At 61.3% G+C, this 17,356-nt stretch overlaps 1 protein-coding gene across 1 annotated transcript; it reads left to right on the forward strand.

The window, feature by feature from the left end:
• Positions 1-61: 61 nt before the first annotated feature.
• Positions 62-16,926, forward strand: PDLIM7 (PDZ and LIM domain 7). The gene is made up of 25 exons (XM_053956513.1): positions 62-140; positions 1,380-1,486; positions 4,829-4,980; positions 5,289-5,319; positions 6,930-6,946; positions 7,545-7,699; positions 8,036-8,072; positions 8,653-8,691; positions 8,797-8,951; positions 9,295-9,331; positions 9,967-10,005; positions 10,120-10,274; positions 10,631-10,667; positions 11,171-11,209; positions 11,339-11,484; positions 11,830-11,866; positions 12,633-12,671; positions 12,794-12,951; positions 13,298-13,334; positions 14,247-14,305; positions 14,390-14,624; positions 14,701-14,881; positions 15,022-15,142; positions 15,615-15,730; positions 16,010-16,926. Exons 2-25 carry the CDS (start codon positions 1,382-1,384, stop codon positions 16,094-16,096), a joined length of 2,214 nt encoding a protein of 737 aa, XP_053812488.1. The 5' UTR covers positions 62-140; positions 1,380-1,381; the 3' UTR covers positions 16,097-16,926.
• The last annotated feature ends 430 nt before the right edge of the window (positions 16,927-17,356 follow it).

A 17,356-nucleotide genomic window follows, 5' to 3' on the forward strand; every position in this document is an offset into this window, starting at 1 on the left:
TCCCGCTGGCTCCGCCTCCCCCCGATCCTATATATAGTGGGGCCGGGGCGGGCGGGGGCGGTGCCCGGGTTCGAGTCCCGCGTCGGCCCGCACCGCTCCGCTCCCCTCCCGCCCGCTTCGCCGGGCCCCGCTGGCCGCGGGTGAGTCCGGGGAGCCGGGCCGTGGCGGGGAGCTCCGTCCTCTGCCGGGGGGGGATGGGGGCGTGAGGGGTGGAGGGCTGAAGCCTGGCTTAAGGAAAAGGCGGGTGGTCAGGGTCGGGCCCGTGTGGGGCAGAGCCGGTGTCCCCTGTAGGGGGGCGGCGGTGTGGGATGGGGAGGGGTCCCGAGGCCCCCCGCGGGTAAGGGTGGGGCTTCCCAGCAATAAGCAGGGGTGCCCAGCCTGTGCACGCTGGGGACCCCCGGTGCAGTCGGGTCCCGTCCCGCCGGGGAGGGGTGTGGGGTATCCGCCCGCTCCCGGCCGCCCCGTCCCGGCGCCTCGCTGGAGCTTGCGCGGCTCCCGGGCGCCGGGAATGCCTGACACGCAGCTCTTCCCCCGGCCCTCCCGAGCGGGGAGCGGGCTGGTGTCGTCTTACACGCCTTATATAGACCGCACCGGTCCGGGGAGAGCGGGGGCACGCTGGCCCCCGGCCCTGCAGCCGGCCCGTGCGAGGCGTGGGGAGCCCCGCAGCCGGCCCTGTCCGCCCTCGGGAGGAAGGTCCTGGGGCCGTTCGTAGGGGTCTGGCGGCTTCTTCCAGGTAAAAGGTGACAAGAGGCTGGTGCTGGCCCGTCTGTCCGGAGCCTTGGCCGGCTGACAGCTGTCAGGCAGGGGAGTGCTGGGATTCCCTCCTGCCGAAGCCCCGGAGATGGGCTCGCTCCCAGGGAGCATCTGCTCTGCCGGCTGCCGGAGCGCCAGCCTGGCTTCTCTGCCAGGCGCCTCGGGTGGCATCACGCAGCTCCTGTGCTGCTGCTGCTAATTCATCCGGCAAAAATGCTTCTGGTTCCTATCATTCTCTACCTGCTGTTGCTTCTCTGTGGTCTGAACAGCCTTGGCTCTCAGCAGCAGGAGTTCCTGGGCTGCTGCAAAGGAGAGCACATCTCAGGTTTGGGAAGAGGGCAGAGCCCACAGACAGTCCACTGTGGGTGGCAGCAGGGCTGTGTCTGGCTCCCTGGCACTAGTCAGTGTTAGCCTGGGCCCCTCAGCTCTGATGTTGCTGGAGGAGATGCTGATGGATTTGGGGTGCGTCTCTAACCACAGTGTAGGACGATCAGGGTGGAGTTACACGTGGAAACGTAACCTGCCTCCTGTCCTACTCTGCCAGGCACTGAGCCCTCTCCTCGCCTGCTCTCCCTGCATTGTTTCCACATACCCTAACACTGGGATCACACCCTCTTCCCTTGCAGAGATGGGCGACATGGAGTCCTACAAGGTGATGCTGAATGGGCCGGCACCCTGGGGCTTCAGGCTGCAGGGAGGGAAGGATTTCAGCATGCCACTCTCCATCTCCAGGGTAAGAGAAACCAAGGCTGGTGACACCCATCCTTCCTCTTGCCTCTGTGGGAGGGAGGCCGCAGTGGCTGAGGCAGAGCAGTACGGGGGATGTAGATGAGCTGGGGCCCCGGGAATGCTGCATCCTGCCCTGCCTGGCTCCACGTAGCCTCCTTGGTGCCTTATCAGCTGCAGCCCAGCACGGGGGTGTTCCGGGCAGAGAGCTGCAAGCAGAAACGTGAAATTCTGCACAGCCTCTGCAGAGGGGGGCAGGGGAGGCCCCTTCCGGAGTGTTCCCACCACAGCAGGAGGGGATCTGCTCTCTGGGATGTGGGACTGGCTTCCTGGTCTGCACCCCAGCACCGGGCTTGGCATCCCAGCACCCAGCCAGTGCCCTTCAGCACCCTCCTTTCCACAGCACAGCTCCCAGCTCTGTGCCTGAGTTTACTCCTGAAATGGACAGGGAGAGGAGGAAGCTGCAGTGCTGCCTGCACAGGGATGTGACTCCCTCCACAAAACTCTCCCATTTCTCCAGTTAGAGCCATTGTGCCACAGCTGGTTGTGCCCGTGACCGCTGGTTTGAGCCTCTCCTGTTGCAATTTTCCCGGGTCTGACCCTGGCTGTGTGCAGGTCCCCGTCCCTGGGCGGGTGCTGGCCACAGCTTTGGCCACGCAATTGCCTTATAAGCCTTGGAATGTGACTGCATCGCCTGTGCCGCTGGCGCTTGGGCAGCTGGCACGGAGGCTGCCTCTCAAAGGACAGCTTTGCTTGTGGCATCGAGTGCTGCGTGGGGACCTGCCCCTGGCTCGAGCTGGGCACTGCACACCTGCCCCGGGGGGCACAGATCTCCACAGCATCCCAGCATGGAGCATGGGCCCTGAGGGCACTGTGTGAGGCTGGAGTCGCCTGTGCCGCTGCCCTGGGGCCTGCTGATCTCTGCTGAGCACGCAGAGACAGATTCAGCGAGTTTATTCTCTAAAAAATGTTTCTCTTGGCTGCGAGCCAGTTCTTAACAAAGGGTCTGGTTGGATGGAGGAGCCTCCCAGAGCCTGGGGCAGGGGCCTTGTGAAGCAGTTCTTGGTGAGGCTTGGGCAGTGCTGCTGTCCTGGGTAAGGCAGGAGCAGCAAGGACATTCCCAGGGGATGCAGCCAGCTTTGGGGGCTCTCTAGTGAGGCTGGGCTGCATGGCAGGGCGGTGTGCTCTGATGGGAAAGTGTGAGCCTGTGCTGCTCTGCACTCCAGAGGCATCTCCAGACCCAGAGCTCCTGCCCAGAGCATGCTGCTGTCCTTGGCCACTGCTACCTGTGAGCTGGCCCTGCTGCAGCAGGCTGGAAGCATCCTGCCATAGCTTTGTGGGCTGCGTTGGGGCCCTGCTCTGCAGGTCTGCAAGGGTGGGCAGCACAGGACAACGCTGGTGTGTCCATTGGCTTGACTTTCAGCTGTGTCCATCGCTGTGGCACTCCTGGGTGAGCCGTGAGGCTGTTTCAGCTCACTGATCACACAAAGAGGTGCCACCATGGTCCTCTGACATGTACCTCCTGTGGCACGGGGCCCTGCTAGGGTGCTGACACCCTGGCCAGGCAGGCTGGAAACCATAGTCCCTGTGCTGGAGGTGGGATAAGGACTGCAGTATGGATAGCTGGATGCTGCAAGGCACATCCTGGCATCTGCCAGGTGGGAAAGAGGAGAGACACTTGGGTGCTACTTGCAGGAAAGTGCTGAGGGATGTGCTGAGGGAGGCTTTGTCCTGGAGGCCTCTGGACAGGGCAGTAGGTGAGCACGTCTCTGGATGTGATGATGGAGCTGCAGGGAACAAAAGACTGGGTGGAGAGGGGAGGAAGGAAGCCCTGGTTAGTGGGTCTGGGTGGGAAGTAGGAAGGCTGGCACTGCCATGGCTCCTGGCTGAGCTGGCACCTGTCAAAGGGGTTTCCTGCACGTTGGCATGGAGGGGGACGGGAAGTGCTGACCAGGCTGGGTGAGGCTTCGTGACGCAGCCTGGCGTGCTCTCCCCTTCCTGGGCAGTCGTGTGAAAACCTCTCCCAGCTCCTGCTCCTGCCTCCAAACCCACGCAGCTGCCCCGTGCCTTCCCCAGCCCTCCAGGGCAGCAAGCTGGGGCTTGCAGCAGCATGGCCAGGAGCTGGGGGCATCACTGCTGCTGAGGGCACCCTCCTGTGCCGGGCCGGAGAAACGGGAGGGCAGTGTGGGGATACGGGGTGGGGGTACCCATGTCCTGCTGGGAATAGCAGTGGGATGCAGGTGGAACTGGGCCACATCCAGCCCATATGTGGTGTTTGGCCTTGCATGGAGGGCTGGTGTTGGCCTAGAGAAGGGATGTGTGGCTCTGGGGTGAGCCGGGTTCCGCAAGGAGGGGCCGGGACTCTGTGGCAGGGATTTTTCAGCCCTCTGACAGTGCTGGGAATCTGGCTCGCTCCTTTTATGTTCATGTCGAACAGGACTTGAGGAAATACTTGGTCTGGGTCCAAGCGCCTTGAGTTCTTCCATGCTGGAGGAGCAGGAATGGCTGCAGCCTGCCCACGTCTGTCTGTCTGTCTGTCAGTGCCTGGGAGCTGTGTGCAGTGCTCCGGGCCCTGCTCGCCTCTGGCTGTGCATCCCTGGTGGGAGGGGAGGGCAGCCTCCGCTTGCCAGCACAGGGTTGTACAGCCGTGCCATGGAGCCATAGCAGGGGCAAGGCGCATCCCTGGCACTGTGGCCGGGAAGGGAAACTTGTGGCTGTGCTCCCCAGCAGAGCAGCATGGGTGGGGGCGGTGTCTCCCTGCCCCGGCAGGGCTCCTGCTCCTCTGTGGGAATGAGGTAATGTCTGTGCCTGGTGGGAACGGGAGCGCGGGCGGCTGGGGGGAGTGCCCAAGGGGTGCCTCCCCGGCCTTCCCCGCCCCAGGCGAAGGGCTGGACATGCCTGTGGTTTGCAGTGAGATGTGGGCTGCCCAACGGGCCCTGACTCACTGTGCTCTCTTCCTGCCCCGGGACCACAGGGGTGACTCCAAGGGGTGGCTGGGCTTCTTGTCGAGGCTGAGGCAGCACTGCCTCTGTGTTTGGCATCACGGCAGTGAGGCCCTGGGGTGTTGGCAGGGTCCCCAGGCATGCCAGAGGGCAAGGGTTGGGCAGTGCCCTGGAAAAGTGCTTTGCCTTCTGCTGCTGCCAAGGGGAAGAGGCTGCTCTGGGCTCATGCACTGGGCAATGGGGAGTAATCTGGGAGTCCCTACTTTCCCTGGGTCAGGTCTATGTGGTGTCCTGTGCTGGGCTGGGTATCCTGGGCCTTGGAAGCCCCTGCCATCACGAGGATGTCCCTCTGCTCCCATGTCACTGCTTGGCTGTTCCAGCTCTCCCTAACTCTGTCTGTCCTGCAGCTGACTCTGGGTGGGAAGGCAGCCCAGGCTGGCGTGGGAGTGGGCGACTGGGTGCTGTACATCGACGGGGAGAGCACCAGTGCCATGACACACATCGAGGCCCAGAACAGGATCCGTGCCTGTGGGGACAGGCTCTGCCTCACCTTGAGCAGGTAAGAATTGTGAGTCTCTCAAACATGGGGTTCTGGTATGACTGGAGTGTAATCGGGGCCCTCTGCCCATTGCTGCCTCCTGGTATCACCATCTCCCAGCATCACTGCTCCTTACTTAGAGCCTGGAAGTCCTTGGCTGTGTCCAAGGGCTCTGCTTGCCTGGATAAGGCTTAACCTGACTGCAAGCCACAGGGCAGTGCCAGCTGGCCATGTTTCCCCTCGGTTGGGTGCTGCATCCCTGAGGCACCAGCATGCTGGTGGTGTCTGGACCAACTCCAGTACCTGCCCATCTGTCTCCTCTCTTGCAGAGCCCAGACCCAGCTGGGGAAGCCGCAGAAGGTACGTGTTGCTCCTGATGCCACAGTGGCAGCTCAGCCTCATCTCAGGGGAAGGGAATCTCAGTGTAGTGAAACAAGTGGACCTTCTTGCTCATGGGGCTTTTAGAGGGCTGGGGTGTGTTTGAAGGTATAGAAAGCCCAGCTAGGGGAGCAGCTCTGACCTCTGGCACCGTGGAGGATCAGAGGGAGCAGGATCTGTGCAGTAGGTGCCTGGGTCCAGATTGTCTGTGCCCTTGCTGGTGCTGGGTGTGGGCAGGGATGCAGAGGGGCCAGCACAGGGGAGGAGGCTGGGCAGGTGCAGCACCATGTTTGCTAGTGCTGGGGAGTGCCCTTGGCACAGGGAGGCAGGGCTGGGGCTGGTGACTGGTGGCTCCTGGGCAGAAGCCACCTGCATGTGTTCAGCTTTGTGCCATGGGACGGTTGCAGTCGACGTGTGTGCATGCACCGCCCTGCCACGGGCAGCAGCGAGTGTGCGGGGCACCTACTAATCTTCAAATGACCCTCAGGCTGGGTTTGTGACCTGCTGTCGCTGGGCCAGGTGCCCAGTGGAGTGAGTGCCAGCCTGGCAGAGCCTGGTCTCCAAGGCGCACGTACTGTCCGGCTTTCCTACCTGGCTGCCTGCTGCTCTGCCTGGCCCAGGGCTGCCCCTTGCATGCTGCTTGACGTGTGAGCCCGTGTCTGTGTGTTTTGTCTCGCTCAGGACTCACTCCCCTGCTCTGAACCCCTGAAATATAACTTCGCTCCCAGCACCGCCCTCAACAAAACAGCTCGGCCCTTCGGGGCCGGCTCACCTCCGAACCCACGGCCCGGGCTGGTGACGAAACCCGTGACGTACGCGCCCCTGGCGCCCGCCTGCACCCCCCAGCACAACGGGTATGTTGCTGTCCATCCTGCTCCCTGAGGATCGGGGGGAGCCTGCTGCCCGGCCCTGCTGCGCCTTGCATGCCAGGCACCCTGGGTGGGAGTGGGTGACAGTGCCCGTGCCGGAGTAACTGGTGGCTGGTGCTGAGGTGGCACAACAGAACTGTCTCACAGAGGGACACACAGCCATGCTCATGCTGGTCCCTTGCTCAGGGATGTGTCAGCCTGTGGGGACTCCTGCCAGGCTGGACATGGTGGCTGTAGCAGGACACTGGCTGGCATCTGCAATGACAGGGAAACCGTGGCTGTCTGTGACCACCAGCCGGTGCCTGCCTGGGGAAGTCCTGCTGTTCCCCTGGCTGCAGGAAGGGGCTGGGCAGAGTGATGGCCTCCAGCCCTGCCACTCTGTTCCTCGGCTCTGCTGTATGTGTGCAGCAGCTGCTGGTCTCTGCTCCTCCTGCCAGAGCTGCCATAGTGCCCAGGAACTGGGCAATGGGGCAGGATGTGGCATTGACTGCCCTGGGCATCCAGGCCTGATCTGGGGGCTGAGGGAGCACAGTCTGGTCTGCTGGCATCTGCCCTGTGCCCCAGTGTGCTCTCAGCCCTGGGTGAGCTGGGTGTAAGACTCAGGGATAGGGGGCTAATGCAGGCCATAGGTGAGCTCTGGGAACTTCTTGGGTGCTGTAGGTCTAATTTCACCTTCCTTTTTCTTTCTTTCTCTCCTCCCTTTCTCTTTCCCTCTCCCTACAGGTGCTGAGCCTTGACAAGTCAGTAAGCCTTTTACCTGCTCTCTCTATCCTCCCTGCATGCCTCTTCCCTGCCAGTGCCCTGTCCTTCTGGGCAGGGCCAGCCTGGGGATGGGCAGCAGGCGCTGCTTTGCCCATGCGGGTGGGTCACTCTTAGCACCAAGCTGTCCCTACTGTAGAGGGGACAGCTGCCTATCTCTGCCAGCTGCTGGGGCCCTGGAGTGTCCTTGTGTGTGATCCATTCCCTGTTCCCCAAGATGTGGCTGTGCTGGGCAAGGGCTGATGGGCTGTGCTGGGCACTGCGCCCATGGCCAGGTGGCACTGCCATAGACTGCTGTGGTGCAGCTTCCCTGATGGTGTTTTTTGACCTTGGCTTATTCTTGCTCTGTCCTTTCTCTTTCTGGCCCTTGGGGCCAGTTTCAAATTGCCAGGAATGGTGGTGGTCATTCCAGAGTCAGTCCTTCACAGGCCCAGCCTTTGTGAGGGAGGAGTTGGGGAGTGGGGAGTTAGATAAGGTGTGACATCTCTGGTACTGGTGTGCTGTGATTCTGTGCTGGGGAAGGTGGGAGACAGCCCCAGGAGATCTGTCAGATTTGACAGATGACTCTGTCACTCACAGGCAGCCCCCACAGCTGCTGGAGTCCCCCAGCACCCCTGTGTGTGACCCTGTGAAGCTGCGGATGTTAGAGGACATTGACGACTCAAAGCCCCACAGCTGGACCTCCCAGTCCCGTTCCTTCCGCAAACTGTCCCGCCTGGTGGGCGCAGATGCCAGTGAGTTCCCACGGGGGCTGGCACTGGCTGACTGCCCAGCTTTGCTGGGGAAACTGGAGCTGGATAAAGGCTTTGGTGCCTCATGAAGTGTTGGTTTTGGCCATATGGGGCAGTTAAGCCAGGCGGAGCTGCCTGGGGCTATGTGGGCTCATGGTGGTGCCACTGGGCTGGGGCCATGCTCTGCCCCGTGACCAGGCAGGGCTGTGTGCTGGGACAGGTGGGCAGTGGGAGGAGAAGGCCTTTTCCCTTTCCTGTTCCTTTTCCCGTTCCGCTGTCTCTGGGCCTCAGTTGCCACAGACTGACTCCATCTCCCCCTTTCTCTCCTGCTGTGCTCAGTGGAGGATGGTGAGGACGAGCTTGTTAAAAAGCCCAGGTAAGGGGAGCGTGTGCTGGAGCAGCAGCAGGAGCCACAAGGTGCCCACCCCAGGCTCAGCCCACACGCCTGGTTCTCTTTTGCTGCTTGCAGTCACTCAGGGGAAGCTCTTTGCTCTGTTGCTGTTTTTTGTCTCCAAGAGTCGAGCTGTTGGTGGAGCTGCAGAGCTCACCCTGCACTCACCCCACAGTGGGCACTGCCAGAGCTCAGCCACTGCTCTGGCCGTCACCTTGGGAGGGTCCTGCCAGGGCACACACTGGCCAGACAAATGTCCTGTGCTGGGTAGGACCTGCTGGGCACTGCTGGCACCAAGCTGGGGAGGCCAAGCTCTGCCATTGCTTCTTGAGGAAAAGGGGTCTGGAGAAGGTTGGTGCACTGAGAGCACCTTGCTGGGGGTATTGGGAGGTGCTAGGCAGCAGCTGAGCAGTGTGCTGTGAGCCTGGCGTGGGGCTGCGGGATGGCAGGGCAGAGCTGGCTGAGTGTCTCCAGCTTCTCCTACTTCTGGAGTGCATTTGTGAGGGATGGGCTGTGCCATGGTCAAATACTGAATGTTGTGCTACCGTTCTTTTCAATATCACAGGGATACCCATGGCTCCAGCTGGGGCACAGTAGAGCAGTGGTGAGTGTCAGGGTCTGGTGAGGGCACATTTGGCAGCACTGCCCTGTGCTGAAGCAGGGTCTCTGCTTGGTGCTGGCTGAAGTTCCTGCCCTCTGTCACTCACAGGCAGCCCCCGCAGCCTCTGGAGCCCCCCAGCACCCCTGGGTGTGATCCTGGGAAGTTGAGGATGTTGGAGGACGCTGAGGACTGGCAGCCCCGCACCGGGACCTCCCAGTCCCGCTCCTTCCGCAAACTGGCCCAGCTGACGGGCACAGAAGGCAGTGAGTTCCCACAGGGCCTGGCACTGGCTGGGGATGTGGGACTGTTTTGGGGTAACCAGAAGCTGGGAGAGGCAGTAGGGTGATGTAGCACCCGGGAGTGTTGGTTTTGGCGCAATTAACTCCCTGAGGGCAGCTGAGTGAGCGGGATCTGCCCAGGGCTGTGTGTGGACTCCTGGTGGTGCCACTAGTCTGGGGTTGTACTCTGCCCTGTGGCCAGACAGGGCTGTGCAATGGGGCCAGGCGAGTGGAGAGGTTTGTTTTCCTCCTTTCCCTTCCTGCTTTTCCTGGACCATAGTTGCTGCAGACTGACTCCATCTCCCCCTTTCTCTCCTGCTGCACTCAGTGGAGGATGGTGAGGATGAATTTATTAAAAAGCCCAGGTAAGGGGAGTGTGTGCCAGGGCAACTGCAGGAGCCACAGGGTGCCCACCCTGGGCTCAGCCCACAAGGCTTGTTGTCTCTCACTGCTTGCAGTCACTCAGGGGAAGCTCTTTGCGCTGTTGCTGATTCTTCTTTCCTTATCCTCCACCTTCTATCCTGTCCTTTCCTTTTTCCTAGAGCCAAGCTGTTGGCAGAGCCACAGGCTCACCCCACAACAGGCACTGCCAGTGCTCATCCACTGCTCTGACTCACCTCAGGAGGGTCCTGCCCAGACACCCACCAGCCAGGCAGGCTGTCCCCAGATGAGGTGTCCTCATGCTGGGTGTGCAGGCAGGACCTGCTTGGCATTGCTGGTACCAAGCTGGGGAGGCCAAGTGTGCTGGACATAGTGGGCAGGGGTGGCTGGTGGCACTGACAGCACCTTGCTGGGGGTGTCAGGAGTTGCAGGGTAGGGAACTAGACCAGACCTGGGGCACAGTGTCATGTGGGGCCAGGGAATGGCTGCAAGGCTGATGAGGAGTGAATGCTGTCAGCATTTCCACAAGGCTCATGCATCTCTGGGCTTGTGGATGCATATGGGGAGGGATGGGCTGGTCAAACACTGACTTGTGGCACCATTCTTTCTGATACTACAGGGATGCCCATGGGTCCAGCTGGGGCACAGGGCAACATCGGTGAGTGCCAGGTTCTGGCAGAGGTGTTGGCATGTGCCAGGGCATCTTTGGGGGTGCTTCCCTGTTCCAGAGCAGGGTCCAGTCCTGGTGCTGAGCTCCTGCCCTCTGTCACAGGCAGCCCCCACAGCTGCTGGAGCCCCCCGGTGACACTGTGTGTGACCCTGTGAAGCTGCGGATGTTAGAGGACATTGTCGACTCAAAGCCCCACACCTGGACCTCCCAGTCCCGTTCCTTCCGCAAACTGGCCCGGCTGGTGGGCGCAAACAGCAGTGAGTTCTCGCAGGGCCTGGCACTGGCTGGCTGCCCAGGCATGCCCAGCTTTGCTGGGGGGGCTGGTAAAGGCCGTGGTGTGTTGTTACAGCAGGGCATTGGTTTTGGCCCATTTGGGACCTCTGTAGCAGCTGAATCAGCAGGAACTGCCGAGGGCTGTGTGGGCTCAGGGTGGTGCCCCTGGGCTGGAGCTGTGCTCTGCCCCATGGCCAGGCAGGACTGTGTGTTGGGGCAGGGGGACAGTGGGAGGAGAGAGCATTTTCCTTCCTTTCCCTTCCCTTTCCTTCCTGCTGTCTCTGGGCCTCAGCTGCCGCAGACTGACTCCATCTCCCCCTTTCTCTCCTGGTGTCCTCAGTGGATGATGGTGAGGATGAGCCCGTTAAAAAGCCCAGGTAAGGGGCAGCAGTGGGACCCACAAGGTGCCCATGCCAGGCTCAGCCCCCACAGCCACTTAACCCTTGCTGCTTGCAGTCACTCTTTGCACTGCTGGGGGTTCTTCCCTCCCTCTCTGCCCCCTCTCCCAGACTTGAGGTGTTTTCCGAGCTGCACCATGGGCACTGCCACCACTCAGCCACTGCTCTGACTGTCACCTCAGGAGAGTCCTGCCCCAAGCACCCACCTGGGTAGGGGTGGCTGGTGACAATCACATCTTGCTGGAGATGTTGGGTGGTGCTGGGCTCAGCCCACACGCCTGGTTCTCTCTTGCTGCTTGCAGTCACTCAGGGGAAGCTCTTTGTGTGTGAGTCTTGGTCTTGGTGTTTTGCATCCTGTGTAGCAGCTGCAAGGCTGCTGGTCAGTATTTCCACGTGGCTCGTGCCTCCATGGGGCTGTGGGTGCATATGGCAGGGATGGTCCAACAGTGACTGTTGTGCTGCTGTTTTTTCCAATGTCACAGGGATTCCCATGGGTCCAGCTGGGGCATAGTGGAGCAGCGGTGAGTGCCAGGGTCTGGCAGAGGTGTTGCCATGTGCCAGGTCACCTTTGGCAGCACTGCCCTGTGCTGCAGTGTTGCGCAGGGTCTGTGCTTTGTGCTAGCTGAGCTCCTGCCCTCTGTCACTCACAGGCAGCCTCTGGAGCCCCCCAGCACCCCTGGGTGTGATCCTGGGAAGCTGCGACTGATGGAGGATGCTGAGGGCTGGCAGCCCCGCACCGGGACCTCGCAGTCCCGCTCCTTCCGCAAACTGGCCCAGCTGACGGGCACAGATGGCAGTGAGTTCCCACAGGGCCTGGCACTGGCTGGGGATGTGGGACTGGTTTGGCATGGCCAGAAGCTGGGAGAGGCAGTGGGGTGATGTGGCATCAGGAGTTTGATTTTGGCCCCAAGTCACCCCTTGAGGGCAGCTGAGTGAGCGGGAGCTGCCCGGGGCTGTGTGTGGGCTTGTGGTGCCACTGGTCTGGGGCCATGCTCTGCTCCATGGCCAAGCAGGGCTATGTGATGGGGCAAGGGGATGGTGGGTGGGGAGGTTGGTTTTCCTCCTTTCCTTTTCTGCTTTTCTTAGGCATCAGTCACTGCAGACTGATGCCATCTCCCCCTTTCTCTCCTGCTGCACTCAGTGGAGGATGGTGAGGATGAGAATGTTAAAAAGCCCAGGTAAGGGGAGCATGTGCTGAGGCTGCATGTCCCAGGTGTCTGGGCACTGCTGGCTCTGAGCTGGGGGTGCTGAGCTGCACCGTAGCCCTTTGGGCATACAAGGAGTCGAGGAGGCTGATGGCACTGCAAAAACCTGGCTATGGGATGTTGGGAGGTGCTGGGTAGCGCCTGCACCTGGGGCATGTTGTCCTGTGAGCCTGGTGTGGCAGAGCTGAGTGCTGCTGGCTCATTTCCCCTCAGCATCACTACTCATGACTCTGGGCAAACTCTTTGCCCTGTTGTGGATTCTTCTCTCCCTCTTTGTCCTCTCCCAGAGCTGAGGTGGTGGTGGAGCTGCAGAGCCCACCCTGTGCTCACCCCACAACAGGCACTGCCAGTGCTCAGCCACTGCTTTGACCTTCACCTTGAGAGATTCCTACCTGGACACCCACTGGCCAGACAGTTTGTCCCCAAATGGGTGTGCAGGCAAGACTCGCTGGGCACTGCTGGCACCAAGCTGGGGAGGTCAATATGCAGCACGATGTGTAGGGGTGGCTGGTGACACAACACTTTGCTGGGCATTTTTGGAGTCACAGGGCAGGCACTGTACCTAGGGCACGATATCATGTGGGGTCATGGAATGGCTGCAAGGCTGGTCAGGAGTGCATTCTGTCGGCATTTCCATGAGGTTCTTGTGTCTCTGAGATTGTGGGTGTGTATGGAAAGCATGGGCTGAGCCATGGATCAGCCACTGACTGCTGTGCCACCATTTTTTCTGATGCCACAGGGATGCCCATGAGTCCAGCTGGGGCACGGTGGAGCAGCGGTGAGTGCCAGGGTCTGGCAGAGGTGTTGGCATGTGCCAGGGCACCTTTTGGAGTGCTTCCCTGTTCCAGAGCAGGGTCTGTGCTTTGTGCTGGCTGAGCTCCTGCCCTCTGTCACTCACAGACAGCCCCCGCAGCCTCTGGAGCCCCCCAGCACCCCCGGGTGCAACCCCGGGAAGCTGCGACTGATGGAGGATGCTGAGGACTGGCAGCCCCGCACCGGGACCTCGCAGTCCCGCACCTTCCGCAAACTGGCCCAGCTGACGGGCACAGACAGCAGCAGTGAGTTCCCACAGGGCCTGACACTGCCTGGGGGTGCTGGACTCTCCCTGTGCTGCCAGGGTCCAGCAGAGTCTGGAGTGGCACTGGAGTGTTGGATTTGGCCCCATGTGATGATCCCTGTGGGGTGGTTGTGTCAGTGGAAGCTGGTGGGGCTGTGCGTGGTTTCGTGGTGGTGACACCGGTCTGGGGTCTTGGTCTGCCCTGTGGCCGGGCAGGGCTTTGTTTTGGGGCAGGTGTTGGTGGGAGGAGAGGTTGGTTTTCCTCTTTTCCCTTTCCCTTCTTGTTGTGCCTGGGCCTCTTTGTGTGAGGACTGACTGTTTCCTCCTTTCTCTCCTGCTGCGCTCAGTGGAGGATCATGATGATGTGTTTGTTAGGAAGCCCAGGTAAGGGGAGTGTGTGGCAGCAGGAGCTGGGGGGCTGCACGTCCTGGGCAGAACCCCTTGGGCATTGCTGCCCCTCAGCTGGGAATGCTGAGCTGCGCCGTGGTGTCCCAGAAACGGCGGGTTGGGAGCGGCTGATGGCACTGGCCAAATCTCACTGGGTTCTTGTGATGTTTGGGCAGCATCTGGACCTGGGGCGCAGTGTCCTGCAAACCTGACGTGGGGCTGTGGGACAGCTGAGCTTGTGGATGTCACCAGCTTGTCAGGGTTGTTCCTTGTTCTGTGCAGCCAGGCAGGGGGTTGGACAGCACCCCACTTTCTGCCTTTACCTTCCTGTGACACCTCTTGCCCTGGTGTCATGACCCTTGGGTACCAGCTCTATCCAGCTTGCTCTGACACAAATAAAAGTTGGGTTTGTTGCCATCTCCTTTTTGAATTTGTCTTGGAGAAGCACAGAGCCACTGGCTCTCCCTCTCTCCCTGTCCCCCTTCTTTCATTGGGCTGTGCCTCTTAGCCCTGGCTTGCCCTGCCTGTTCTCAGTGCTGCTGAGCTGGATCCTGGGGCTCCCTGCATCAGGTCACGTCCAGGTTCCCCTGCGCCCCAGTGAGACTGGGGGTGATCATCAGATATTAGTAGGCAGCCAAAATCAGTGTGGTCCCTGGTCAGTCTGGAGAAGCCCAGAACCTTCCCTCCTGCCTTTCCCCAGACCACTGCAGTGGGTACCAGAGACCCTGTGGGTGCTGTGTCTTGGCAGGACTGAAGGCCCTTGGCTCAGTACTTCATCTCTAAACCAGTTACTGCTGGGCATGGGGGCTTGGCCAGCTCCCTCCTGCTTGTTGGGGTGGGGAGCCCTGCCTGCACCCCCTGGGCAGTGGGGGCGAGCAGGGCAGGCTGGATTAACTGCTTGTTCTGTAGCCAGGTCTCCGTGCCGGACTCGTCCCCAGGAGCAACGATGAAGACTGAGCCAGGACTGGGTGAGCAAAACATCTCTGGGCTTTTTGGGGAGGGGCTGCCGAGGGATCAGGAGCATTCTCCTTAAGACCTGTGTGTGTGTGCAGCCCCCAGGACGCCCAGTGCCACCCCCAGCCCCACCAGCCGCCCACCCTGGGCTGTGGACCCCTCGTTTGCCGAGCGCTACGCCCCGGACAAGACGAGCACGGTGGTGAGCAAGCACAGCCAGCCGGCCACGCCGACCCCCATGCAGAACCGCAGCTCCATCGTGCAGGCGGCCCAGCAAGCCCCCGAGGGGCCCGGCCGCACCCCGCTCTGCTACAAGTGCAACAAGGTCATCAGGTGAGCCCTGGCTGCCACCACTGCCACGCCAGCGTCTGGGCCCCGGCGTGGCTGACGTGGCTCTGTCCTGCCACAGGGGACGGTACCTCGTGGCGCTGGGACATTATTACCACCCCGAGGAGTTCATCTGCTGCCAGTGCAGGAAGGTGCTGGATGAGGGTGGCTTCTTTGAGGAGAAAGGCTCCATCTTCTGCCCCAAGTGCTACGACACGCGCTACGCACCCAGCTGCGCCAAGTGCAAGAAGAAGATCACTGGGGTGAGTGTCCCTCAGCCTGCCCTCCATCTCCTGTCCTTGTCCTCTGCTGTGAGTGCTTGGCTCTGTCCTTTCCCACCTTAGTCCATCTCAGGGGATTCCTTGTCCCTTCCTGCCCCTGGCTGACAGTGGCTCCCCTCCAGGAGGTGATGCACGCACTGAAGATGACCTGGCACGTGCAGTGCTTCACCTGCAACGCCTGCAAAACTCCCATCCGCAACCGAGCCTTCTACATGGAGGAGGGACAGCCCTACTGCGAGAGAGGTAGGACCCAGGGACCCCATGTGTCACCTCATGTGGCCCTGGGGTGCCATTGGGACTCAGCAGCTGCGCACAGGGCTGGGAGCATGAGCTGCCTTGCTCTGCAGGGTTCCCCCTGGACCGTGGGGAGCACAGAGACCCCAATCCCACAGCCCTGAGCCCTCCATTCTGGTTCTCCCTAGCTGCAGGGTAGTGCCATAGCTCCTATGTTGCCATGGTGATGAAGGAGGATGTACATCAAAGCGAGTGCTGCATCCTGGGAGATGAGGTTCTCCTCCTCCCCTGGAGCCCTGTGGTGGCTATGCCACCCTGACCTTTCCCGGGTGTCTGGGGCATTATCTCACCTGGATGGGGGCTGGCAGAGTTGTCCCCAGGCTGTGCCTGTGGGATCCTAGCTGAGCTGCAGCCCTGCTCCCCTGGCATGAGCAGCTGTAGTGCATGGAAGTGCTGACCTGGGCTCTGCCTTTCCTCACAGACTATGAGAAGATGTTTGGCACCAAGTGCCGCGGCTGTGACTTCAAGATCGATGCTGGGGACCGGTTCCTGGAGGCGCTGGGGTTCAGCTGGCACGACACTTGCTTTGTCTGTGCGGTGAGCAGTGTGCCTCCCTCCCCAACTATTGCAGGGCCTGTGCCTCTCCCCGACAGTCCTGCTCTGGGTGGGGTACACCAGCAGCACAGATAACCTGCTGCCACAGGATTTTCCCCACTTGCCTCCACTCTGGACGTTTGGGACTCTGCTCTGAGCCTTCTCTTCCCTCGCAGTGCCCCAGGGCCATGTGGAGGTCCCTGTGTGACACCAGTGCTGGGCTGTGGGGGACTGGAGGCTGACTCAGCCCCCCAGCCTGACCACCTGTACTCTTCTCCCCAGATCTGCCAGACCAACCTGGAAGGGAAGACGTTCTACTCCAAGAAGGACAAGCCGCTGTGCAAGAGCCATGCTTTCTCCCATGTGTGAGGGGTGGGAATTCAGCTGTGCCCACACATGCCCCTGGCCCTGCATGCTCCTCTCCCCCTGCCCTGCTGGCCCCAGGGAGCCAGGCTGGGCCTTTTGCCCTTTCCCTTGCTCCTGCCTCTTTTCTGGCAGTTCCTGGCTCAACTTCAGCCAGATACAGTGCTGGGTCCAGAGCCTTTTATAGCTGGGTAGCTTCTTATATGCTTCTCAACTGGCCCTAGGAGCCCTGGGAAGGGGATGCTGCATGGATCTCCTGCCCCTGAGCCACGCAGCACGGTGGGTACAACCGTGCTGCGACTGGAATTGGAGGGGGTCTGCCACGGCTGGGCTGCTCCCTTGCTGCCTGGCAGCTCAGTGCTGGGGCAGGGATACTCCTTACACATCCCTGAGTGGGTGAGGACCAGCTCTTGTCTCACTCTCCCCAACCTTCCCTGCTGTGTTCTTGGGGCTGGAGACCTGGCCCCGCTCCCCTGCTGGGGCCCTGCCCATGACAACCCACCAGCCACCCCTCAAACTGCTGCGGTGGCTTCCTGCCCCGGTTGCATTCCAGGGGTGTCTGTGCCTCATGCCCCCCACCCTGCTGGCCCACTGCTCCCCTGGGGCTGGCAACACCCCCAGCCTGGCGTGGCCCAGCTGTGGGCTGGCAGTGTGTAATGATGGCCAGCCCAGCCAGGCGGCTGCTCCTGCAAGGCTTGGGCACAGCTTCCTACCAAAGAGCTCTCTGCCACTGCCATCCTGGGGCCACCGATGCCTCCCCCCAAACCACACCCTCCGGTCGGGCTGCACTGATGTAGCCACGGTGCTTTTAGTGCCTTTAATAAACACATCTCTGCAAGTGCCGCCTGTCTCCGGGCCAGTGGTTTTGCCGAGTGAGGTGCGGCCAGCTGGGAAGGTCATGCTCTGCCCTCATCCCGCTCCCTCTGGGGCCTGACTCAGCTCCTTCCAGCTTTCCAGGGAAACTCTTCGCCTCAGATTTCTCCTTCTCTGCCCGCGTCAGCCCAGGCTTGACCCCTTGTGTCGACTGGGTCATCCCTCTTGTAGCAGGCAGGACCGCTAATGGGGGCGGTAATTAATCTGGGGGGCAAAACGCAGCAAGGAGAGATGGGGAAGGGGTCAGACCTTAGTGGGGGTCCTTGTATACCTGGCAGTGTCCTCTGGTCCTTATGCCTGAGTACTGTAGAGGGTTTGAGGAGTCACGGGGCACGCATGGGCCACGTGCACCAGCTCTGGGCGTTCTCCAGCGTGGAGCGGCCAAGTGTTCGC

Source organism: Vidua chalybeata, chromosome 15 (assembly GCF_026979565.1).
Source record: "Vidua chalybeata isolate OUT-0048 chromosome 15, bVidCha1 merged haplotype, whole genome shotgun sequence".
Lineage (NCBI taxonomy): Eukaryota > Metazoa > Chordata > Aves > Passeriformes > Viduidae > Vidua > Vidua chalybeata.